A 27385-nucleotide genomic window follows, 5' to 3' on the forward strand; every position below is an offset into this window, starting at 1 on the left:
TACCTTCTATCACTTTTCTTTTGTTTATCGTTCATTCCCCTTCGCTCAATTTCTCCAGCTATATATAGCTCTTCGATTATTTTTCTTGCCATTAAACTGTGTTTGCTGAATTCCTCTCTACAGGGAGAAGGACTGGTTTGGCTCTATCAGGGACGATCCTGATGGAGCCGAGGCCTTTTCTTTTTCTCTCCTTAACGATCTGGAATGATTAATGAAACACCTTATCCGAGTTTCTGACCTGTCATGAGGACTCTCCTAATACACTTGACCCCTTTCCTCCGAACCCTCCCACCACCCACACACCATTTCTGCCTCCTTCAGGACCTCTGATCACAATCTAATCTTTATCCTTTCTAATTGAGCACGACCATCCTCTCTCCTCCCTCGAAACACAAACTTTTGCACTTTGGGAGAACTCAGTAGTTATTCCTGCGCTGCTCCTTTGTTGACTTTACTTGGGATGGGTACGCTTCTTTGGTCTGGATGCCTCGCGTAGTGCTGAATGCATAGCAGAGGTTTATCTTGGTTGGGATGGAAGCTTGCATCCCATCTTATGTATATTTTTCTCCTCAATCTTGGTTTGATCGCTTCTGCTATGATGCCCGTTACATCAGGGATTTTATATACTGGACTATGAAACTCTTCTCTTCCCTTGAAAGACTTGCCTTTCATTTCTGCTCGGATGCATAACGAAACTGCACTTCGAAGAGCTAACCGTACTTTCATTTTTTTTGTTCCTTAACACAAAACATCAAAAACTTCTGTAATTCAACCTTTCCTCCTTTATACCGACCTCATCAATCTACTGCTAACTGACCAACTAATAAAACCGCTCTTTTTGGCACCTTTTTTCCCCTTTAACTCTACCTAGATGATGCAGCTGGTAATTCTCCGCACCCATCGCCTTCCAATGAACTTATACCATCTCCTATATTCTCCTCATGCAGGGTCTTTCAGGGATTCTTCCAGCTCCAGGGTAACAAGCCTCTGAACTAGTACCAATCCTTGGTGGCTTCTTTCGCCGCTGTCTAAGAGTCCAGACTTTCCCTTCCGCTTGGAAGCACACCTTGGTGTAGCCCATGCCTCAAAGAAGAAGAACGCTCCAACCTCTCCAACTCCCATTCCATTGCTCTTACTTCTGGTATCTCCAAAGTGTCAGAAGGTTTCCTAACCTCTCACCCTCTTAAACATTTCGAAGCTCATTTCTTTATTTTGAAATGGGTTTTGGAATGCTCTCCCTGTTGGTAATCTCTCCCATGTGACACCTCTGGTTCTCCTCTCTTACGGGTTTTGGTGAAACGTTTATCGCAGCCCTCGACTTCTTCAAAGCATTTGACAGTATCTGTCTTAAGTCTTTGCTTTCCAGACTCCCTCCTTTGGTTTCACTGCTTCTCTTTGTTCTCTAATGCTCTCTGGCCGTTTCAGAGCAATAGTTGTCGATGGAGCGACTTTCCTCTCCTGTCCTATGAACTCAGGATTCTGTCCTATCACCTACTCTCTTTCTTCTCAAGAAATCATTATCTATCTTCATCTGCTTCTGACACTATTCACTCATGCTGATGATTCTACTTTACATACCTCAACTCGCTCTACCTCCCCTCTTTCCCTTTAATATATTCCTACTTTCTCGTATTAAACATATTTCCTCTCTCAGGTCCTGTTCAGCATTTCGGATAGCAAAGCATCAACCTTTAAAACCCAATAGTCCTAAAACAAATCTTTTTCCTGTATCTTTCTGAGAATCATTTCTATCCCTCTGTTCAGTTTCTAAATACCACAATTCAACACTATAATGACATAAACTTGTTAGGCATTGCCATATCCTCAACCCTGTCCTATAAACCACATGTGATTAACATCACAAAATCTTCTATCCCGAAGCTGAGAATGTTGTATAGATGGCGTAATCATTTTACCGCGAATGAAGCGAAGTACTTTATGTTGAACAAAAGTGTTAGAATGTGGAACGGTCTGCCAATTAGAGTGGTCGAAAGCAGTACTATAGATATGTTTGAGAACAGAATTGATAAATATTTCGTTTCAAGTCCACAGCTTACATTTATCCCTCCTTAGTCACATTCACAAAATGCAGGTTATTCTTTTTTTAAGTTATCTGTATGCCTTCTAATTTTTACCACACGAATCTGAGAATTTATGATATCTTCCACTATCGCAAACAGCCTCGAAAGATTCCTATGGTCCGTTACTGTTTGAACTCCTTTGTATTCCTTGGAGATCGGCCATTCGAGGATTCTAACCTCAAACAGCTAAGCTGTGGAATTCTCTTGCTTTTGTCTTTCCCTCTACATACAGCCTTTCTTCTTAAAAGATTCAGGTCTGATTTATTTCTAGTTTATCTTTATTTTACTTGTATATTTCACCCGAAACGGCCTTGTTCCTCGGCATGTTTTGCCCGTGCCATATCGGTCACTTGAAAAAAAGAATGGTGGTGCCGGGCTCTGCCTGAAGGAGATAACACCGTGACTGAAAAGTCACTGGAGGTGCAGTCTCGTCAGAAAACTTGTCACCCCAAAGAAGTCTGCGTTTTCCTGCTAATTTATGCAGCGCTGCCTCGAACTGCAGAGCCTTTAGAAAAAGGTCATGCGTGAAATATATATATATATGTATATATATATATATATATATATATATATATATATATATATATATATATATATATATTATTTTTTTTATTATACTTTGTCGCTGTCTCCCGCGTTTGCGAGGTAGCGCAAGGAAACAGACGAAAGAAATGGCCCAACCCCCCCCCCATACACATGTATATACATACGTCCACACACGCAAATATACATACCTACACAGCTTTCCATGGTTTACCCCAGACGCTTCACATGCCTTGATTCAATCCACTGACAGCACGTCAACCCCGGTATACCACATCGCTCCAATTCACTCTATTCCTTGCCCTCCTTTCACCCTCCTGCATGTTCAGGCCCCGATCACACAAAATCTTTTTCACTCCATCTTTCCACCTCCAATTTGGTCTCCCTCTCTCCTTGTTCCCTCCACCTCCGACACATATATCCTCTTGGTCAATCTTTCCTCACTCATCCTCTCCATGTGCCCAAACCACTTCAAAACACCCTCTTCTGCTCTCTCAACCACGCTCTTTTTATTTCCACACATCTCTCTTACCCTTACGTTACTCACTCGATCAAACCACCTCACACCACACATTGTCCTCAAATATCTCATTTCCAGCACATCCATCCTCCTGCGCACAACTCTATCCATAGCCCACGCCTCGCAACCATACAACATTGTTGGAACCACTATTCCTTCAAACATACCCATTTTTGCTTTCCGAGATAATGTTCTCGACTTCCACACATTCTTCAAGGCCCCCAGAATTTTCGCCCCCTCCCCCACCCTATGATCCACTTCCGCTTCCATGGTTCCATCCGCTGCCATTTCCCGCATTAGCGAGGTAGCGTTAAGAACAGAGGACTGGGCCTTTGAGGGAATACCCTCACCTGGCCCAATTCTCTGTTCCTTCTTTTGGAAAATTAAAAAAAAAAAAACGAGAGGGGAGGATTTCCAGCCCCCCGCTCCCTCCCCTTTTAGTCGCCTTCTACGACACGCAGGGAATACGTGGGAAGTATTCTTTCTCCCCTATCCCCAGGGATAATATATATATATATATATACACACAGAACTTTCCATGGTTTACCCCACACGCTTCACATGCCCTGGTTCAATCCATTGACAGCACGTCGACCCCGGTAAACCAGATCGTTCCAATTCACTCTATTCCTTGCACGCCTTTCACCCTCCTGCATGTTCAGGCCCCGATCACTCAAAATCGTTTAAATCCATCTTTCAACCTCCAATTTGGTCTCCCACTTCTCGTTCCCTCCACCTCTGACACATATATCCTCTTGGTCAATCTTTCCTTACTCATTCTCTCCATGTGACTAAACCATTTCAACACACCCTCTTCTGCTCTCTCAACCACACTCTTTTTATTACCACACATCTCTCTTACCCTATTATTACTTACTCGATCACACCACCTCACACCACATATTGTCCTCAAACATCTCATTTCCATCACATCCAACCTCCTCCGCACAACTCTATCCATAACCAACGCCTCGCAACCATAAAACATTGTTGGAACCACTATTCCTTCAAACATACCCATTTTTGCTTTCCGAGATAATGTTCTCGACTTCCACGCATTCTTCAACGTTCCCAGAACTTTCGCCTCCTCCCCACCCTATGATTCACTTCCGCTTCCATGGTTCCATCCGCTGCCAAATCCGCTCCCAGATATCTAAAACACTTCACTTCCCTCAGTTTTTCTCCATTCAAACTTACCTCCCAATTGACTTGTCCCTTAACCCTACTGTACCTAATAACCTTGCTCTTATTCACATTTACTCTCAGCTTTCTTCTTTCACGTACTTTGCCAAACTCAGTCACCAGCTTCTGCAGTTTCTCACACGACTCAGCCACCAGCGCTGTATCATCAACCAACAACAACTGACTCACTTCCCAAGCTCTCTCATCCACAACAGACTGCATACTTGCCCCTCTTTCCAAAACTCTTGCATTCACCTCCCTAACAACCCCATCCATAAACAAATTAAACAACCATGGAGACATCACACAACCCTGCCGCAAACCTACATTTACTGAGAACCAATCACTTTCCTCTCTTCCTACACGTACACATGCCTTACATCCTCGATAAAAACTTTTCACTGCTTCTAACAACTTGCCTCCCACACCATATATTCTTAATACCTTCCACAGAGCATCTCTATCAACTCTATCATATGCCTTCTCCAGATCCATAAATGCTACATACAAATCCATTTGCTTTTCTAAGTATTTCTCACATACATTCTTCAAAGCAAACACCTGATCCACACATCCTCTACCACTTCTGAAACCACACTGCTCTTCCCCAATCTGATGCTCTGTACATGCCTTCACCCTCTCAATCAATACCCTCCCATATAATTTCCCAGGAATACTCAACAAAATTATATTTCTGTAATTTGAGCACTCACTTTTATCCCCTTTGCCTTTATACAATGGCACTATGCAAGCATTCCGCCAATCCTCAGGCACCTCACCATGATTCATACATACATTAGATAACCTTACCAACCAGTCAACAATACAGTCACTCCCTTTTTTTTAACAAATTCCACTGCAATACCATCCAAACCCGCTGCCTTGCCGGCTTTCATCTTCCGCAAAGCTTTTGCTACCTCTTCTCTGTTTACCAAATCATTTTCCCTAACCTTCTCACTTTGCACTCCACCTCGACCGAAACACCCTATATCTGCCACTCTATCATCAAACACATTCAATAAACCTTCAAAATACTCACACCATCTCCTTTTAACATTACCACTACTTGTTATCACCTCCCCACTTGCCCCCTTCATTGAAGTTCCCATTTGTTCCCTTGTCTTACGCACTTTACTTACCTCCTTCCAAAACATCTTTTTATTCTCCCTAAGATTTAATGATACTCTCTCACCCCAACTCTCATTTGCCCTCTTTTTCACCTCTTTCACCTTTTTCTTGACCTCCTGCCTCTTTCTTTTGTACATCTCCCACTCATTTGCATTATTTCCCTGCAAAAATCGTCGAAATGCCTCTCTCTTCTCTTTCACTAATAATTTACTTCTTCATCCCACCACTCTCTACCCTTTCTAATCTGCCCACCTCCCTCGCTTCTCATGCCACAAGCATCTTTTGCGCAAGCCATCACTGCTTCCCTAAATACATCCCATTCCTCCCCCACTTCCCTTACCTCCTTTGTTCTCACCTTTTTCCATTCTGTACTCAGTCTCTCCTGGTACTTCCTCACACAAGTCTCCTTCCCAAGTTCACTTACTCTCACCACTCTTTTCACCCCAACATTCTCTCTTCTTTTCTGAAAACCTCTACAAATCTTCACGTGCGCCTTCACAAGATAGTAATCAGACATCTCTCCAGTTGCACCTCTCTGCACATTAACATCCAAAAGTCTCTCTTTCGCCCGCCTGTCAATTAACACGTAATCCAATAGCGCTCTCTGGCCATCTCTCCTACTTACATACGTATACTTATGTACACCTCTCTATTTAAACCAGGTATTCCCAATCACTAGACCTTTTTCAGCACATAAATCTACAAGCTCTTCTCCATTTCCATTTACAACACTAACCACCCCATGTACACCAATTATTCCCTCAACTGCCACATTACTCACCTTTGCATTCAAATCAACCATCACTACAACCCGGTCTCGTACATCAAAACCACTAACAAACTCACTCAGCTGCTCCCAAATCACTTGCCTCTCATGATCTTTCTTCTCATGCCCAGATGCATATGCACCAATAGTCACCCATCTCTCTCCATCCACTTTCAGTTTTACCCATATCAATCTAGAGTTTACTTTCTTTCACTCTATCACATACTCCCACCACTCCTGTTTCAGGAGTAGTGCTACTCCTTCCCTTGCTCTTGTCCTCTCACTAACCCCTGACTTTACTCCCAAGACATTCCCAAACCACTCTTCCCCTTTACCCTTGAGCTTCGTTTCACTCAGAGCCAAAACAGGTTCCTTTCCTCAAACACACTTCTTATCTCTCCTTTTTTCTCATCTTGGTTACATCCACACACATTTAGACACCCCAATCTGAGCCTTCGCGGAGTAACAGCACTCCCCGCGTGACTCCTTCTTCTGTTTCCCCTTTAAGAAAGTTAAAATACAAGTAGGGGAGGGTTTCCAGCCCCCCGCTCCCCTCCCCTTTAGTCGCCTTCTACGACACGTGAGGAATGCGTGGGAAGTATTCTTTCTCCCCTATCCCCAGGTGTATATATATATATATATATATATATATATATATATATATATATATATATATATATATATATATATATATTAATTTTCCAAAAGAAGGAACGGAGAAGGGGGCCAGGTGAGGATATTCCCTCAAAGGCCCAGTCCTCTGTTCTTAACGCTACCTTGCTAACACGGGAAATGTCGAATAGTTTGAAAGATATATATATATATATATATATATATATATATATATATATATATATATATATATATATATATATATATATATATATATATATATATATAACCAGAAAAGTACAGAAAGAAAATTTGTATTTCCTGAGATCTTGTGTGTAGCCAGCAAGAATGACAATAGAACTGTAGTAGTGGACAACTTAGGTAGAAGCCCTCGCCAGTTAATGAACAAAAGTTGTCTAGATTTCTTGATATGGTTTATCTGATAACATTTTATTCCTCTTGTATTTCATGACGAGTGTGAACGTAAATCTAAGGTTGTTATAAGACGTTAGACATAAGTGTTACAGTTCCAGTTGAATACAAATATATTTGCACTATTTATGCATTGTTGAATGTGTTAGTTTTGATACAGTCGTGAACTTAGACAGTGACTTACCTTATCATTTAGTGTTGCTTGATGGCTCTGTGGTGAAGAGGAAACTTTATCACTTGATTCCGTTCCTCCAGCTTCCTTCCTGTAGCTTCTGCTTCTGGATGATGACTGGATAAATCTGTTCGATCTGTTCGATGGAAGTGAAAGGAAACTTACTGCGGTGAAGACTGTAAGATTCCACGTATGGTTCATTTCTAACCCCATGAGCGTGGCGGTTCGCCAGTAAATAAGGTCACTGTGCATATTACCCAGTTATTATGAAATCTTAAATGTAAGTCAAGGAATAAGGATGAGTTACAGGGAAGTGCACGAGTGTCTCTTTTAGAAATGTACGTGTAGTTCGTGAAGATCGATAATGTTGTGGCAAGGAGAGGTGCTGGTAGTGGGATGGCTAGTGTGTGGAACTAACGGTGTGGGGGGAGGTGAGCGGGGCAGGCCAGGGCTGAGGCGCAGGAAAGTGTCCGGATATGAGAGAAAAGGCTTCAGCAAAAAGCCTTGTTTTAATGGGGAAGCCTTACACCATGACTTTATTTAACAAAGCACGATATATATATATATATATATATATATATATATATATATATATATATATATATATATTCATATATTTATTTATTTTGCTTTGTCGCTGTCTCCCGCATTTGCGAGGTAGCGCAAGGAAACAGAAGAAAGAAATGGCCCAACCCACCCCCATACACATGTATATACACACACGCCCACACACGCAAATATACATACCTATACATCTCAGTGTATACATATATATACACACACAGACACATACATATATACCCATGCACACAATTCACACTGTCTGCCTTTATTCATTCCCATCGCCACCTCGCCACACATGGAATACCATCCCCCTCCCCCCTCATGTGTGCGAGGTAGCGATAGGAAAAGATAACAAAGGCCCCATTCGTTCACACTCAGTATCCAGCTGTCATGCAATAATGCCCGAAACCACAGCTCCCTTTCCACATCCAGGCCCCACACAACTTTCCATGGTTTACCCCAGACGCTTCACATGCCCTGATTCAATCCACTGACAGCACGTCAACCCCGGTATACCACATCGATCCAATTCACTCTATTCCTTGCCCGCCTTTCACCCTCCTGCATGTTCAGGCCCCGATCACTCAAAATCTTTTTCACTCCATCTTTCCACCTCCAATTTGGTCTCCCACTTCTCCTCGTTCCCTCCACCTCCGACACATATATCCTCGTGGTCAATCTTTCCTCACTCATTCTCTCCATGTGCCCAAACCATTTCAAAACCCTCTTCTGCTCTCTCATCCACGCTCTTTTTATTTCCACACATCTCTCTTACCCTTACATTACTTACTCGATCAAACCACCTCACACCACACATTGTCCTCAAACATCTCATTTCCAGCACATCCATCCTCCTGCGCACAACTCTATCCATAGCCCACGCCTCGCAACCATACAACATTGTTGGAACCACTATTCCTTCAAACATACCCATTTTTGCTTTCCGAGATAATGTTCTCGACTTCCACACATTCTTCAAGGCTCCCAGGATTTTCGCCCCCTCCCCCACCCTATGATTCACTTCCGCTTCCATGGTTCCATCCGCTGCCAGATCCACTCCCAGATATCTAAAACACTTTACTTCCTCCAGTTTTTCTCCATTCAAGCTTACCTCCCAATTGACTTGACCCTCAACCCTACTGTACCTAATAACCTTGCTCTTATTCACATTTACTCTTAACTTTCTTCTTTCACACACTATACCAAACTCAGTCACCAGCTTCTGGTGCAGTTTCTCACATGAATCAGCCACCAGCGGTGTATCATCAGCGAACAACTGACTCACTTCCCAAGCTCTCTCATCCCCAACAGACTTCATACTTGCCCCTCTTTTCAAAACTCTTGCATTCACCTCCCTAACAACCCCATCCATAAACAAATTAAACAACCATGGAGACATCACACAACCCTGCCGCAAACCTACATTCACTGAGAACCAATCACTTTCCTCTCTTCCTACACGTACACATGCCTTACATCCTCGATAAAAACTTTTCACTGCTTCTAACAACTTGCCTCCCACACCATATATTCTTAATACCTTCCACAGAGCATCTCTATCAACTCTATCATATGCCTTCTCCAGATCCATAAATGCTACATACAAATCCATTTGCTTTTCTAAGTATTTCTCACATACATTCTTCAAAGCAAACGCCTGATCCACACATCCTCTACCACTTCTGAAACCACACTGCTCTTCCCCAATCTGATGCTCTGTGCATGCCTTCACCCTCTCAGTCAATACTCTCCCATATAATTTACCAGGAATACTCAACAAACTTATACCTCTGTAACTTGAGCACTCACTCTTATCCCCTTTGCCTTTGTACAATGGCACTATGCACGCATTGCGCCAATCCTCAGGCACCCCACCATGAGTCATACATACATTAAATAACCTTACCAACCAGTCAACAATACAGTCACCCCCTTTTTTTTTTTTTATAAATTCCACTGCAATACAATCCAAACCTGCTTCCTTGCCGGCTTTCATCTTCCGCAAAGCTTTTACTACCTCTTCTCTGTTTACCAAATCATTTTCCCTAACCCTCTCACTTTGCACACCACCTCGACCAAGACACCCTATATCTGCCACTCTATCATCAAACACATTCAACAAACCTTCAAAATACTCACTCCATCTCCTTCTCACATTACCACTACTTGTTATCACCTCCCCATTTGCGCCCTTCACTGAAGTTCCCATTTGCTCCCTTGTCTTACGCACTTTATTTACCTCCTTCCAGAACATCTTTTTATTCTCCCTAAAATTTAATGATAGTCTCTCACCCCAACTCTCATTTGCCCTCTTTTTCACCTTTTGCACCTTTCTCTTGACCTCCTGTCTCTTTCATTTATACATCTCCCACTCAGTTGCATTTTTTCCCTGCAAAAATCGTCCAAATGCCTCTCTCTTCTCTTTCACTAATAATCTTATATTAGATTTTAGGGATAATAAAAAGATGTTTTGGAAGGAGGTAAATAAAGTGCGTAAGACAAGAGTACAAATGGAAACATCTGTGAAAGGGGGCTAATGGGGAGGTGATAACAAGTATTGGTGATGAGAAGGAGATGGAGTGAGTATTTTGAAGGTTTGTTGAATGTGTGAGATGATAGTAGCAGATATAGGGTGTTTTGGTCGAGGTGGTGTGCGAAGTGAAAGGGTTAGGGAGAATAATTTGGTAAACAGAGAAGAGGTAGTAAAAGCTTTGCGGAAGGTGAAAGCTGGCAAGGCAGCGGGTTTGGATGGTATTAAAAAAGGGGGTGACTGTGTTGTTGACTGGTTGGTAAAGATATTTAATGTATGTATGACTCATGGTGAGGTGCCTGAGGATTGGCGGAATGCATGCATAGTGCCATTGTACAAAGGCAGAGGGGATGAAGGTGAGTGCTCAAATTACAGAGGAATACGTTTGTTGCGTATTCCTGGGAAATTATATAGGAGGGTATTGATTGAGAGGGTGGAGGCATGTACAGAGCATCAGATTGGGGAAGAGCAGTGTGGTTTCAGAAGTGGTAGAGAATGTGTGGATCAGGTGTTTGCTTTGAAGAATGTATGTGAGAAATACTTAGAAAATCAAATGGATTTGTATGTAGCATTTATGGATCTGGAGAAGGCGTATGATAGAGTTGATAGAGATGCTTTCTGGAAGGTATTAAGAATGATAGAGTTGAAAGAGATGCTTTCTGGAAGGTATTAAGAATATATGGTATGGGAGGCAAGTTACTAGAAGTAGTGAAGAGTTTTTATCGAGGATGTCAGGCATGTGTACGAGTAGGAAGAGAGGAAAGCGATTGGTTCTCAGTGAAAGTCAGTTTGCGGCAGGGGTGCGTGATGTCTCCATGGTTGTTTAATTTGTTTATAGATGGGGTTGTTAGGGAGGTGGATGCAAGTTTTGGAGAGAATGGCAAGTATGCAGTCTGTTGTGGATGAGAGGGCTTGGGAAGTGAGTCAGTTGTTGTTCGCTGATGATACAGCGCTGGTGGCTGATTCAGGTGAGAAACTGCAGAAGCTGGTGACTGAGTTTGGTAAAGTGTGTGTGAAAGAAGAAAGCTGAGAGTAAATGTGAATAAGAGCAAGGTTATTAGGTACAGTAGGGTTGAGGGACAAGTAAATTGGGAGGTAAGTTTGAATGGAGAAAAACTGGAGGAAGTAAAGTGTTTTAGATATCTGGGAGTGGATTTGGCAGCGGATGGAACCATGGAAGTGGAAGTGAATCACAGGGTGGGGAAGGGGGCGAAAGTTCTGGGAGCGTTGAGAAATGTGAGGAAGGCGAGAACATTATCTTGGAAAGCAAAAATGGGTATGTTTGAAGAGATAGTGGTTCCAACAATGTTATATGGTTGCGAGGCGTGGGCTATATATAGAGTTGTGCGGAGGAGGGTGGATGTGTTGGAAATGAGATGTTTGAGGACAATATGTGGTGTGAGGTCGTTTGATCGAGTAAGTAATAATAGGGTAAGAGAGATGTGTGGTAATAAAAAGAGTGTGGTTGAGAGAGCAGAAGAGGGTGTTTTGAAATGGTTTGGTCATATGGAGAGAATGAGTGAGGAAACATTTACAAAGAGGATATATGTGTCAGAGGTAGAGGGAACAAGGAGAAGCGGAAGACCCGAATTGGAGGTGGAAGGATGGAATGAAAAAGATTTTGAGCGTTCGGGTCCTGACATACAGGAGGGTGAAAGGCGTGCGAGGAATAGAGTGAATTGGAATGATGTGGTATACCGCGGTCGACGTGCTGTCACTGGATTGAACCAGGGCATGTGAAGCGTCTTAGGTAAACCATGGAAGGGTTTGTGGGGCCTAGATGTGGAAAGGGAGCTGTTGTTTCGATGCATTATACGTGACAGCTAGAAAATGAGTGTGAACGAATGTGGCCCTTTTTTTTTTTTCTTCTTTTTTTGCCTTTTCTTAGCGCTACCTCGCTGAAGGGGGGTTGTGGGGGTGGATGCTATCTCATATGTGGCGGTGTGACGACAGGAATGGACAAAGGCAGCATGTATGAATATGTACATGTGTATATATGTATATGTCTATGTATGTGTACGTATATGTTGAAATGTATATGTATGTATATGTGCGTGTGTGGTCCTTCATGTATATTCATGTGTATGTGGGTGAGTTGGGCCATTCCTCGTCTGTTTCCTTGCGCTACCTCGCTGACGCGGGAGACGGCGATTAAATATGATAATGGTAATATGATAATATATACACTTAATCGCTGTTCTCCGCGTCAAGCGAGGTAGCGCCAAGAAACAGACGAAGAATGGCCCATCCAATCATATACAGGTATATATACATAAACGCCCATACACGCACATATACATCCATATGCATATGAACATATACACTTATACATACATATACACACATGTACATATGCATGTTTGCCTTCATCCATTCTTGGCGCTAACCTTTTCCCACAGGAAATAGCATCGCTACCCCCTGCTTCAGCGAGGTAGCGCTAGGAAAACAGATAAAATATGCCACATTCGTTCACACTTAGTTTCTAGCTGTCATATGTAATGCAAAGAAACCACAGCTACACACACACACACACACACACACACACACACACAAACACACACAAAAACACACAAACACACACACTATATATATATATATATATATATATATATATATATATATATATATATATAAGAATGTTAAATCGGCATTCAGTAGTTGATGGTTATATTTGACATGTAACTTTTTCCTACATGCAACACGTTTCACGGAGACAATCTGCATCATACGTGGAACATGTGCTGCATGTATGGAAAAATTACATGTTGAATGAAATCGTCTGAACTCCTACTGACTTGCGATTTCGCCTTCGTAACTATCATCACGGACTATTGTGATAATCATATATAGGGGAGAAAGAATACTTCCCACGTATTCCCTGCGTGTCGTAGAAGGCGACTAAAAGGGGAGGGAGCGGGGGGCTGGAAATCCTCCCCTCTCTCTCTTTTTTTTTTTTTTTTTTCCAAAAGAAGGAACAGAGAATTGGGCCAGGTGAGGGTATTCCCTCAAAGGCCCAGTCCTCTGTTCTTAACGCTACCTCGCTAATGCGGGAAATGGCGAATAGTTTGAAAGAAAAGATATATATATATATATATATATATATATATATATATATATATATATATATAGAGAGAGAGAGAGAGAGAGAGAGAGAGAGAGAGAGTTAATGAGATTGCCTGGATTTGTGCATTCAGTTCCCCGTGCCATCTCGACTAACATATATGTTTTCGCACTTCGTCCTTTCCCGCGTTAGCGCGGTAGCGGGAAGAACAGATGAAGAAATGGCCATATTCACTTGCATCTACTCTGTATCTGTCATGTATCTGTCCACAACCAGGGTGTACAGACCTTCCTGTGGTTTCTCCCCAACCACTTCATATGCCATAGCTCAGTCCATTTACAGCGTATCGCCCCTTGTATACCACGTCGCTCTCATGCACTGTGTCCCGTGTTCGCCTTACACCCACCTGTATGTTAAGGCCCCCAAGCCCTCAGAACCTTTATCACTTCCTTCTTACATCTTCAGGTCGGTCTTCCCTTCTTGGCCCTTCTACTGTTAGCACATATATCCTCTTTGTCAACCACTCCTCACTCACTCCCTCCATATCTCCAAACCATTACAGCACGTCCTCTACTACTCTTTCAACGACACACTTATCACCACACCTCTTTCTTACACCTTGTCATTACTTACTCGATCAACCAACCCTCCTTGCTTCCCATATTGACCTAAAGCAGGCCCCAGTCACTCAAAGCATCTTTTGCTGCATTCTTCCATCTCTAGTTTGGTTTACTCCTCATTTTCCCCTCTTTTTCTGACTCGTGTACTTCTTAGCCTCTCTAACTCATCCTCTCCATATGTCCAAACCACTTCAGCGCACACTCTTCAGCACTCTCGACCATTCTGCTATAACTGTCACACACCTCTTTCTTCCAAGCATTCCTCTTTCAATCCACTCTCCTTACACCACAAATTGTCATTAAGCATTTATTTCCAACAGTTCCCTGTCCATTCATCCTTTAACGTATTTTTTCATCCATGGTCCACGTCTCATTCATGCAACTCCGTCGGGAATACTGTTCCATTAAACACACCCATCTTTGCCCTAACAGACAGAAGCCACTCTGTCCACACAATTCTCGGTGTATTCAGGACCATAGCTCTTTCATCCACTCCATGGCTTACTTCACCTTCCATGGTTCCGTCCTCTGTCACATCCAATCCCAAGCATCTAAACCGTTCCACTTGCTGCATGACCTCTCCATTCATATATATATATATATATATATATATATATATATATATATATATATATAGATAGAGAGAGAGAGAGAGAGAGAGAGAGAGAGAGAGAGAGAGAGAGAGAGAGATGAATATTAAACTCTTCGCTAACATCTATTTTACTTTATGATAATGTTGGTTGTGTCTATGAATCTGATAGAAATTTAATTAGTTGTTTTCAATAGATACATGATGAAGGTCTGTGGTTTGGAATACGGCTTGGAACGCTGGGAAAATACACCGTCATTCATCTTATTTCCTGATCAGTTGTTACACTTGTTACACTTACAGGTGAGGACGGTGTACACTCGTATGTTCCTGTGTCACACTGTAACACTGGTGCGTCTATATACCACACTGACCTATGGCAGCTGCTGATAATTCGAGACACATAAGTTCCACTGCACCAACTGCACAACTAAACTAAGTTAGTAACTGGAAATGCATTATCCATTCCGGTTATCAAAAAGAAAACTTTTGATTCAACCAGCAGAAAACTTAGAATAGTAACGTTATCCGTGACACTATAGGCTTGGTGACTACAACTGCGAGTCACTATCACATCACGTGTAATGGTGATGAGCAGTATGGCAGGGTGAGGGAGGGAGCCCAGCCCCGGTAGCGGCACAACACACGTGTTCACTCCCCAGGCGGGGTGAGGCGACTGTGGCTGTACGGCGCGCGCTGTGGGGCACAAGTGTGCTCACCTACTGACTCACACCAGCCTTACACCTACACACCCGACACCTCGCTAGATTTAATCTACACACACACACACACAACACACACACACACACAACACACACAAACACACACACAAAACACACACAAAAACACACAAACACACACCACTATATATATATATTATATATATATATATATTATATATATATATATATATATATATATATATATATATATATATAAGAATGTTAAATCGGCATTCAGTAGTTGATGGTTATATTTGACATGTAACTTTTTCCTACATGCAACACGTTTCACGGAGACAATCTGCATCATACGTGGAACATGTGCTGCATGTATGGAAAAATTACATGTTGAATGAAATCGTCTGAACTCCTACTGACTTGCGATTTCGCCTTCGTAACTATCATCACGGACTATTGTGATAATCATATATAGGGGAGAAAGAATACTTCCCACGTATTCCCTGCGTGTCGTAGAAGGCGACTAAAAGGGGAGGGAGCGGGGGGCTGGAAATCCTCCCCTCTCTTTTTTTTTTTTTTTTTTTTCCAAAAGAAGGAACAGAGAATTGGGCCAGGTGAGGGTATTCCCTCAAAGGCCCAGTCCTCTGTTCTTAACGCTACCTCGCTAATGCGGGAAATGGCGAATAGTTTGAAAGAAAAGATATATATATATATATAATATATATATATATATATATATATATATATATATATATATAGAGAGAGAGAGAGAGAGAGAGAGAGAGAGAGAGAGAGAGTTAATGAGATTGCCTGGATTTGTGCATTCAGTTCCCCGTGCCATCTCGACTAACATATATGTTTTCGCACTTCGTCCTTTCCCGCGTTAGCGCGGTAGCGGGAAGAACAGATGAAGAAATGGCCATATTCACTTGCATCTACTCTGTATCTGTCATGTATCTGTCCACAACCAGGGTGTACAGACCTTCCTGTGGTTTCTCCCCAACCACTTCATATGCCATAGCTCAGTCCATTTACAGCGTATCGCCCCTTGTATACCACGTCGCTCTCATGCACTGTGTCCCGTGTTCGCCTTACACCCACCTGTATGTTAAGGCCCCCAAGCCCTCAGAACCTTTATCACTTCCTTCTTACATCTTCAGGTCGGTCTTCCCTTCTTGGCCCTTCTACTGTTAGCACATATATCCTCTTTGTCAACCACTCCTCACTCACTCCCTCCATATCTCCAAACCATTACAGCACGTCCTCTACTACTCTTTCAACGACACACTTATCACCACACCTCTTTCTTACACCTTGTCATTACTTACTCGATCAACCAACCCTCCTTGCTTCCCATATTGACCTAAAGCAGGCCCCAGTCACTCAAAGCATCTTTTGCTGCATTCTTCCATCTCTAGTTTGGTTTACTCCTCATTTTCCCCTCTTTTTCTGACTCGTGTACTTCTTAGCCTCTCTAACTCATCCTCTCCATATGTCCAAACCACTTCAGCGCACACTCTTCAGCACTCTCGACCATTCTGCTATAACTGTCACACACCTCTTTCTTCCAAGCATTCCTCTTTCAATCCACTCTCCTTACACCACAAATTGTCATTAAGCATTTATTTCCAACAGTTCCCTGTCCATTCATCCTTTAACGTATTTTTTCATCCATGGTCCACGTCTCATTCATGCAACTCCGTCGGGAATACTGTTCCATTAAACACACCCATCTTTGCCCTAACAGACAGAAGCCACTCTGTCCACACAATTCTCGGTGTATTCAGGACCATAGCTCTTTCATCCACTCCATGGCTTACTTCACCTTCCATGGTTCCGTCCTCTGTCACATCCAATCCCAAGCATCTAAACCGTTCCACTTGCTGCATGACCTCTCCATTCATATATATATATATATATATATATATATATATATATATATATATATATATATATATATATATATAGATAGAGAGAGAGAGAGAGAGAGAGAGAGAGAGATGAATATTAAACTCTTCGCTAACATCTATTTTACTTTATGATAATGTTGGTTGTGTCTATGAATCTGATAGAAATTTAATTAGTTGTTTTCAATAGATACATGATGAAGGTCTGTGGTTTGGAATACGGCTTGGAACGCTGGGAAAATACACCGTCATTCATCTTATTTCCTGATCAGTTGTTAGTTACTCTTGTTACACTTACAGGTGAGGACGGTGTACACTCGTATGTTCCTGTGTCACACTGTAACACTGGTGCGTCTATATACCACACTGACCTATGGCAGCTGCTGATAATTCGAGACACATAAGTTCCACTGCACCAACTGCACAACTAAACTAAGTTAGTAACTGGAAATGCATTATCCATTCCGGTTATCAAAAAGAAAACTTTTGATTCAACCAGCAGAAAACTTAGAATAGTAACGTTATCCGTGACACTATAGGCTTGGTGACTACAGCTGCGAGTCACTATCACATCACGTGTAATGGTGATGAGCAGTATGGCAGGGTGAGGGAGGGAGCCCAGCCCCGGTAGCGGCACAACACACGTGTTCACTCCCCAGGCGGGGTGAGGCGACTGTGGCTGTACGGCGCGCGCTGTGGGGCACAAGTGTGCTCACCTACTGACTCACACCAGCCTTACACCTACACACCCGACACCTCGCTAGATTTAATCTACACACACACACACACACACACACACACACACACACACACACACAACAGGAGCTATTAGAAAGACTACAGAAGAGGGTTTGCAAGATCATTTTCAGCCCCTCTTACACCACCTGTCTAAAGGCGTAAAACACTGTGGTTGGTCCTCCCAACTTTCACCACCCATCACCTAGACCTCATCTATGGAATAACTTATTGCGACATAGCCGCCACCTTCAACCCTCTGTCACTAAAGATCCTTCGTCCCTAAGTTGTAGTTTGGCGCCACATACACATCGAACATCTACAACCTCCCGCAGACAGCTGCACGAACAGCCACATCCCAGCCCTTGTGAACATCATCAGTAATCAATATACTACTACATGCTGATCTCCAGTTTAGAGTGTGTGAGGGTACTGACTATCAACCATTTACACTTTTTATGGCCGTATATGTTGTGAGCGTGTTCTTTGGTAGCTGATATTTCAGTGAAATGATCACTCACATGATTATTATTATTATCATTATTATTGTTATTACACACATCAATTATTATCATCATTATTGTTGTTATTACACACATCTGCTTCTTGCAGAAATGCGCATTAACAATTTTTCAAGAAAGCAGAAAATAAACAAGAAAAATGTTTGAGAAAAAAAATGTTTACAGACTTCAGCAGCTTTCATTTCGCCCACAGTGGTGGAAAGATTAATGAGGAGAGACATGATTACAACTTTCAAAGCTGTGAATGAAGCTGACAGTGTCGAGGGTGAAGAGCGTTTTGAAATCAGCAGCAAAAGAAAAAGAAATCCTAGCAAGTAGCTTACCTGGAAAGTTAAGAAAAGATATGATAAAAGATTTACACAGCAACAAGGTGAAGGAATATATATATATATATATATATATATATGTATATATTATTTACTCGATTATTCTTAGTCGCTGTCTCCCGCGTTAGCGAGGTAGGGCAATGAAACGGACGAAAGAATGGCCCAACCCACCCACATACATATATATATACATAAACGTCCACACACGCACATAATGCATACCTTTACATTTCAACATATACATACATATACATATGTACATATTCATACTCGCTGCCTTCATCCATTCTCGTCGCCACTTCGCCACACATGAACAACAGCAACACCACCACCAACAACAACAACAAAGGCCACATTCGTTCACACTAAGTCTCCAGCTGTCATGTATAATGCACCGAAACCACAGCTCCCTTTCCACGTCCAGGCTCCACAAAACTTTCCATGGTTTACCCCACACGCTTCACATGACCTGGTTCAATCCATTGACAGCAAGTCGACCCCGTTATACGACATTGTTCCAATTCACTCTATTCCTTCCACGCCTTTCACGCCCATGCATGTTCAGACTTCGATCGCTCAGAATCTTTTTCACTCCATCTTTCCACCTCCAATTTGGTCTCCCACTTCTCCTCGTTCCCTCCACCTCTGACACATAGATCCTCTTTGTTAATCTTTCCTCATTTATTCTCTCCATGTGACCAGACCATTTCAAAACACCCTCTTCTACTCTCTCAACCACACTCTTTTTATTACCACACATCTCTCTTACACTTTCATTACTTACTCGATCAAACCACCTCACACCACATATTGTCCTCAAACATCTCATTTCCAACACATCCACCCTCCTCCGCACAACTCTATCTATAGCCCACACCTCGCAACCATATAACATTGTTGGAACCACTATTCCTTCAAACATACCCATTTTTGCTTTCCGAGATAACATTTTCGCATTCCATACATTTTTCAACGCTTTCAGAACCTTCGCCCCCTCCCCCACCCTGTGACTCACTTCCGCTTAGATAGTTCCATCCGCAGCCAAATCCACTCCCAGATATCTAAAACACTTCACTTCCTCCAGTTTTTCTCCATTCAAACTTACCTCCCAATTGACTTGTCCCTCAACCCTACTGTACCTAATAACCTTGCTCTTATTCACATTTATTCTCAGCTTTCTTCTTTCTCACACTTTACCAAACTCAGTCACCAGCTTCTGTAGTTTCTCACCCGAATCAGCCACCAGCGCTATATCATCAGCGAGCAACAACTGACTCACTTCCCAAGCCCTCTCATCCACAACAAACTGCATACTTACCCCTCTCCGCAAAACTCTTGCATTCACCTCCCTAACTACCCCATCCATAAACAAATTAAACAACCATGGAGACATCACGCACCCCTGCCACAAACCGACATTTACTGAGAACCAATCACTTTCCTCTCTTCCTACTCGTACACATGCCTTACATCCTCGATTAAAACTTTTCACTGTTTCTAGCAACTTGCCTCCCACACCATATATTCTTGATACCTTCCACAGAGCATCTCTATCAACTCTATCATATGCATTCTCCTGATCCATAAATGCTACATACAAATTCATTTATTTTTCTAAGTATTTTCACATACATTCTTCAAAGCAAACACCTGATCCACACATTCTCTACCACTTCGGAAACCACACTGCTCTTCCCCAGTCTGATGCTCTGTACATGTCTTCACCCTCTCAATCAATACCCTCCCATATAATTTCCCAGGAATACTCAACAAACTTATACCTCTGTAATTTGAGCACTCACCTTTATTCCCTTTGCCTTTGTACAATGGCACTGTGCATGCATTCCGCCAATCCTCAAGCATCTCACCATGAGCCATACATACATTAGATAGACTTGCTAACCAATCAGCAACACAGTCACCCCCTTTTTTAATAGATTCCACTGCCTTACCATCCAAACCCACTGCCTTGCCAGCTTTCATCTTCCGCAAAGCTTTCACTACCTCTTCTCTCTTTACCAAACCATTTCCTCTGACCCTCTCACTTCGCACACCACCTCGACCAAAACACCCTATATCTGCCACTTGTCATCTAACACATTCAACAAACCTTCAAAATACTCACTCCATCTCCTTCTCACATCACCACTACTTGTTATTACCTCCCCATTAGCCCCCGTCACCGATGTTCCCATTTTTTCTTTTGTCTTACGCACTTTATTTACCTCCTTCCAAAACATCTTTTTATTCTCCCCAAGATTTAATGATACTCTCTCACCCTAACTCTCATTTGCCCTCTTTCTTCACCTCGTGCACTTTCTCTTGGCCTCCTGCATCTTTCTTGTATATATCTAGTCATTTGCACTATTTCCATGCAAAAATCGTCCAAAAGCCTCTCTCTTCTCTTTCACTAATACTCTTACTTCTTCATCCCACCACTCACTACCCTTTCTAATCTGCCCATCTCCCACGCTTCTCATGCCACAAGCATCTTTTGCACAAGCCATCACTGCTTCCCTAAATACATCCCAATCCTCCCCCACTCCCCTTACGTCCTTTGCTCTCTGCACTCAATCTCTCTTGGTACTTCCTCACACAAGTCTTCCCAAGCTTACTTACTCTCACCCCTCTCTTCAACCCCAGAATTCTCTCTTCTTTTCTGAAAATCTCTACAAATCTTCACCTTCGCCTCCACAAGATAATGATCAGACATCCCTCCTGTTGCACCTCTCAGCACATTAACATCCAAAAGTCTCTCTTTTACGCGCCTATCATTTAACACGTAATTCAATAACGCTCTCTGGCCGTATATTTATGTATATCTCTTTTTAAACCAGGTACTCCCAATCACCAGTCCTTTTTCTGCACAAATCTACAAGCTCTTCACTATTTCTATTTACGACAGTGAACACCCCATGTACACCAGTTATTCCCTCAACTGCCACATTTGCATTCAAATCACCCATCACTATAACCCGGTCTCGTGCATCAAAATTACTAACTCACTCACTCAGCTGCTCCCAAAACACTTGTTTCTCATGATCTTTCTTCTCTTGCCCAGGTGCATAGGCACCAATAATCACCCATCTCTCTCTATGCACTTTCAGTTTTACCCATATCAATCTAGTTTACTTTCTTATGCTGTATCACATACTCCCACAACTGTTTCAGGAGTAGTACTACGCTTTCCTTTGCTCTTGTCCTCTCACCACCCCCTGACTTTACTCCCAAAACATTCCTAAACCATTCTACCCCCTTACTCTTGAGCTTCGTTTCACTCTGAGCTAAAACATCTAGGTTCCTTTCCTCAAACATGCTACCTATCTCTTCTTTTTCCTCATCTTGGTTACATCTGCACAGATTTAGACACCCCAATGTGAACCTTCGAGGAGGATGAGCACTCCCCGCGTGACTCCTTATGTTTCCACTTTAAGAAAGTTTTAAAGGCAAGGAGGAGAGGGTTTCTAGCCTCCTGCTCGCGTCCCCTTTAGTCGCCTCCTACGACACGCGGGGAACGCGTTAGAAGTGTTTTTTCTCCCCTATCCCCAGATATATATATATATATATATATATATATATATATATATATATATATATATATATATATATATATATATATATATATAAGTTTGTTGAGTATTCCTGGTAAATTATATGGGAGGGTATTGATTGAGAGGGTGAAGGCATGTACAGAGCATCAGATTGGGGAAGAGCAGTGTGGTTTCAGAAGTGGTAGAGGATGTGTGGATCAGGTGTTTGCTTTGAAGAATGTATGTGAGAAATACTTAGAAAAGCAAATGGATTTGTATGTAGCATTTATGGATCTGGAGAAGGCATATGATAGAGTTGATAGAGATGCTCTGTGGAAGGTATTAAGAATATATGGTGTGGGAGGCAAGTTGTTAGAAGCAGTGAAAAGTTTTTATCGAGGATGTAAGGCATGTGTACGTGTAGGAAGGGAGGAAAGTGATTGGTTCTCAGTGAATGTAGGTTTGCGGCAGGGGTGTGTGATGTCTCCATGGTTGTTTAATTTGTTTATGGATGGGGTTGTTAGGGAGGTGAATGCAAGAGTTTTGGAAAGAGGGGCAAGTATGCAGTCTGTTGGGGATGAGAGAGCTTGGGAAGTGAGTCAGTTGTTGTTCGCTGATGATACAGCGCTGGTGGCTGATTCGTGTGAGAAACTGCAGAAGCTGGTGACTGAGTTTGGTAAAGTGTGTGAAAGAAGAAAGTTAAGAGTAAATGTTAATAAGAGCAAGTTTATTAGGTACAGTAGGGTTGAGGGTCAAGTCAATTGGGAGGTGAGTTTGAATGGAGAAAAACTGGAGGAAGTAAAGTGTTTTAGATATCTGGGAGTGGATCTGGCAGCGGATGGAACCATGGAAGCGGAAGTGGATCATAGGGTGGGGGAGGGGGCGAAAATTCTGGGAGCCTTGAAGAATGTGTGGAAGTCGAGAACATTATCTCGGAAAGCAAAAATGGGTATGTTTGAAGGAATAGTGGTTCCAACAATGTTGTAGGGTTGCGAGGCGTGGGCTATGGATAGAGTGGTGCGCAGGAGGATGGATGTGCTGGAAATGAGATGTTTGAGGACAATGTGTGGTGTGAGGTGGTTTGATCGAGTAAGTAACGTAAGGGTAAGAGAGATGTGTGGAAATAAATAGAGCGTGGTTGAGAGAGCAGAAGAGGGTGTTTTGAAATGGTTTGGGCACATGGAGAGAATGAGTGAGGAAAGGTTGACCAAGAGGATATATGTGTCGGAGGTGGAGGGAACGAGGAGAAGAGGGAGACCAAATTGGAGGTGGAAAGATGGAGTGAAAAAGATTTTGTGTGATCGGGGCCTGAACATGCAGGAGGGTGAAAGGAGGGCAAGGAATAGAGTGAATTGGAGCGATGTGGTATACCGGGGTTGACGTGCTGTCAGTGGATTGAATCAGGGCATGTGAAGCGTCTGGGGTAAACCATGGAAAGCTGTGTAGGTATGTATATTTGCGTGTGTGGACGTATGTATATACATGTGTATAGGGGTGGGTTGGGCCATTTCTTTCGTCTGTTTCCTTGCGCTACCTCGCAAACGCGGGAGACAGCGACAAAGCAAAAAAAGAAAAAAAAAAAAAAATATATATATATATATATATATATATATGTGTGTGTGTGTGTGTGTGTGCGCGCGCGCACACCGTGGCGGATGGATATGGTTGCGCATCTTTGAACTTGGCATTTGCAGATGCGAATGTCTAGGAATATATCTCCGATTCCTTGCATCATGAAAAACATATTTAATTTCATAATATAGTTTGGTTCTTTTATCGGGAACATTGTTAATATGCTCAAAGTAAAGGCATTAAGCAAATTTCATGCTATGTGCATTTAAGCTTGCCAGTGTTAGTGATATGTTATACTTTTCCACTATTTACGAGTGTTAGTTATACTGATAATTGTAGTTTATTATCAGGATGTGGGACGAGAACTCGATTCATAATAATGCATCTCCAACCACTTCGCACTTCCCAGCTTCCTCTCTTTATTGGTGTTCAAAAGTTTGTAAAATGACTTTTTTTTTACATTATTGTTTAATAATTCTTTCATCCTTGGCTAAGATTGTACTTAGGGAGCAAAGGCTTTCTGTATTGTTATCTCTCAGGTTGTTTCTCTTTTCATCGTAAATCACACTTGTACCACCAAATATCCGTTTCCTGGGTGGAATTGTTGGAGGACAGGCTAGGTAGGTTCGAGCTTATTCACTCAAAACGGGATAAACTTTCTCCCTTTCCACCATGATAAACAATCATCTTATCTTAGTCTCTTTTCCTTAAACCGCAGCTACTATAGTGAGTTGAATATTTTGTAGACTAGTTCAGCTTCTTCGTCACCACTGGAAGCTCGGCATGCGTTTATGGCCCCAGTGATGGATTTGTTCATTTTGTTTGTCGAAACTGACGGTTCGTCTCTCAGTAGTGTAGTCACCTTAGCGAGTGGGTCGACATAATTTTCTGGGGGGTTTGATCTCTCTCGCTAACATCATCATAAAGATGTCTGACTACTGCTTTGCTTGTATATAATTGCTCATGTATGCCCACTCGTTAGCACAGGGGCGTCGATTTTTTTTTTTCTTTTCTTTTTAGGTCTGTCCTAACACTATAGAAAGGCTTAGCCTGCCTTCACAACATGAGTGTGAGAAACCTGCCACAGCATCTGCCAAACCCCACACAGTCAACTGTGCCAACGACATAGTAAATATTTGTTAGATAAAACGACTTTGTCCGTCTCTCTAATATGTTGATCAAAAGAAAAAATATATAAAGGTTTAAGACATTGCTAATATTTCGAAATATCATTCAGATTATTGATAACATGATATAACCAATATAGATAATAGACAAAAAGAAGCAGCACTTGTTTCCAAAACGAAGACAGATATTACCCTTATCTCTGGACATGTCATCGGGAAAGCCAGCTACCATCAAGCATCGGATGTAAGTAGACACACGAGAGAGGTGTCCAGTGACGTGTGTGAAAAATGCTTCTATGTTATGGAGGTCTGTCCTTAACCCACATGAAATTTCCAGGAATTCGTAAGACTGGACATAGTCATTGCCATCATATGGAGTTCGAATGTTCTGGAAGCAAGTCGGTTATAGAAGTAAAAATAGAAAGAAATTATTTAGATATTCGCAATGCAGAGTGCAGATGCGGAAGCAATAAGCAGAAGTTCCGCGAATGCGGATGCGGAAACGGATGTTACATCCACTACTCGTGTATTCACCATACATATCAGACAATATGCACTTTGGGAGTCGCTGTTACTGTTATATCTCGAGTACGTGTACATCCCTGCGATCAGCTAGTGTGTGGCTGCTCCAGGACCAGCCTTGGCACACTGGGACCAAGTTATTGATCACCTCCTGCATACGGGGATGAGGGCATATTGCTGCGTCCTCACCAGCATGAATGTAATATCAACTGCTCTATATCGTGATCTCATGGCTGCGTTATACTAGGCTTTTCTTTAATGAATCAGAGCCAAACCGTTCCTTAACCATTTCTATTTCAAAGAGCTGCTTCAAACAGTTACAAGAGGAACATATGCGAAAGAACAGTGATGTGTGTGTCTATGTGTAATCAGCCAGTGCCACACTTTGCTGATGAACATTAAAGTAGATACAATGTTCAGAGACAAGTTATGTAGTTTACCCTTCATGAGCATATCAACAGCAGTTGTGACAGAAAGCAGTATAAAATCATGATCAGGGAGCCGACACGCTCTGTTATACTGACTATTTTATATTGCAAGTTAATGGTAAGGGTCTGGAATTTCATCATATATCTAACGCAACCCAAAATTGATTATCTGATACTAATATTATACTGAAGGGATAGATGTATGTATAATCGTCAAGTGTTGCAGGTACTGAGGTATATTGTGAAGTGTTGAAAGAATTCTCATGGTGTTGAATGAATCATTCTTTCGATGTGTTTGAAGGATTTCTCAAGAGGGGGCAGCATGAGGGAGGACCTATCCTAAGAATAAGCTAGGTGAACAGAAAATGAATCAAGACACGTGGAGGGTGGGAAGGACGAGGAAGTATGATGGAGAGAGGACCAAAGTAACATAGGAAATGTGGGGCATGAGAGTATAGACCGTGGTAAAGGAAGGAGTAAGCATGGAGAAAGTGGATCAAGATTGTTTTCAGCTGTAGAAGGGAAGAAGGTTGGGACATGATCACTAGAGTTATGTAATTTGGAGGATGAGCTTGGGGAGTAGAGGGAAGTAAAGACTGTCATAACTTGGGGAGTAGAGGGAAGTAAAGACTGTCATAACTTGGGGAGTAGAGGGAAGTAAAGACTGTCATAAGTAGCAAGACCAGGAGTGGGTGGAGTGGTAAGGAGGATGAGCATGCGGGGTAAAGAGGGCAGTATGAGAGTGAACCAGGCCAGTGTTGACGGTGGGCGAGAGTCCCCGCAGCTGCTGCTGTTCTTGTACGTGGCCGACCTCGTTACATCAACCAGTGATCGACTCAGCAGTTGACTTCCTTGTTTCAGTCGTCTCTAGCAACTGTTTTGTCGAAGGTACCGTGACGTTTTCCCACTTTGCTGAGAACGAGAGATTTGTCTTTAAGGCTAGAATAGAATAGTACAGGAGTAGCGTGCACATAGGTGGGAGAGAAAAACGGGGAGCGGGGCAGGTGTATTTGGTATGCAGGTTCGGGGAAGGACGAAGCGTTACCACCGTATTTACACACTCATGGTCCGCCAATGACAGAATAGTTAAAATTATGCACATCGCTTATATCCGCTCTGTGATTGATTATGCTACGTTTGTGCTTGAGAGAAGCTTGAAAAAATACAAAATGAAATTATTAAAATCATTCTTGGCAGCCCTGAAACAAAAAAGATTCCAAACATGGGGAGAGAGAGC

At 42.3% G+C, this 27385-nt stretch overlaps 1 protein-coding gene across 1 annotated transcript in view; it reads right to left on the bottom strand.

Annotated features, from left to right (window-relative positions):
- Positions 1 to 15479, bottom strand: part of LOC139764797 (uncharacterized) — a 156255-nt gene extending 140776 nt beyond the window's left edge. Inside the window, exons 1-2 of the mRNA XM_071691694.1 lie at positions 15380 to 15479; positions 7449 to 7572 (exon numbers count right to left, since the gene is read on the bottom strand). Of these exons, the coding sequence (XP_071547795.1) occupies positions 7449 to 7456 (8 nt within the window). The 5' untranslated portion in view covers positions 7457 to 7572; positions 15380 to 15479. The remainder of the gene's footprint in view (positions 1 to 7448; positions 7573 to 15379) is intronic.
- Positions 15480 to 27385: the final 11906 nt, after the last annotated feature.

Source organism: Panulirus ornatus, chromosome 4, assembly GCF_036320965.1.
Source record: "Panulirus ornatus isolate Po-2019 chromosome 4, ASM3632096v1, whole genome shotgun sequence".
Lineage (NCBI taxonomy): Eukaryota > Metazoa > Arthropoda > Malacostraca > Decapoda > Palinuridae > Panulirus > Panulirus ornatus.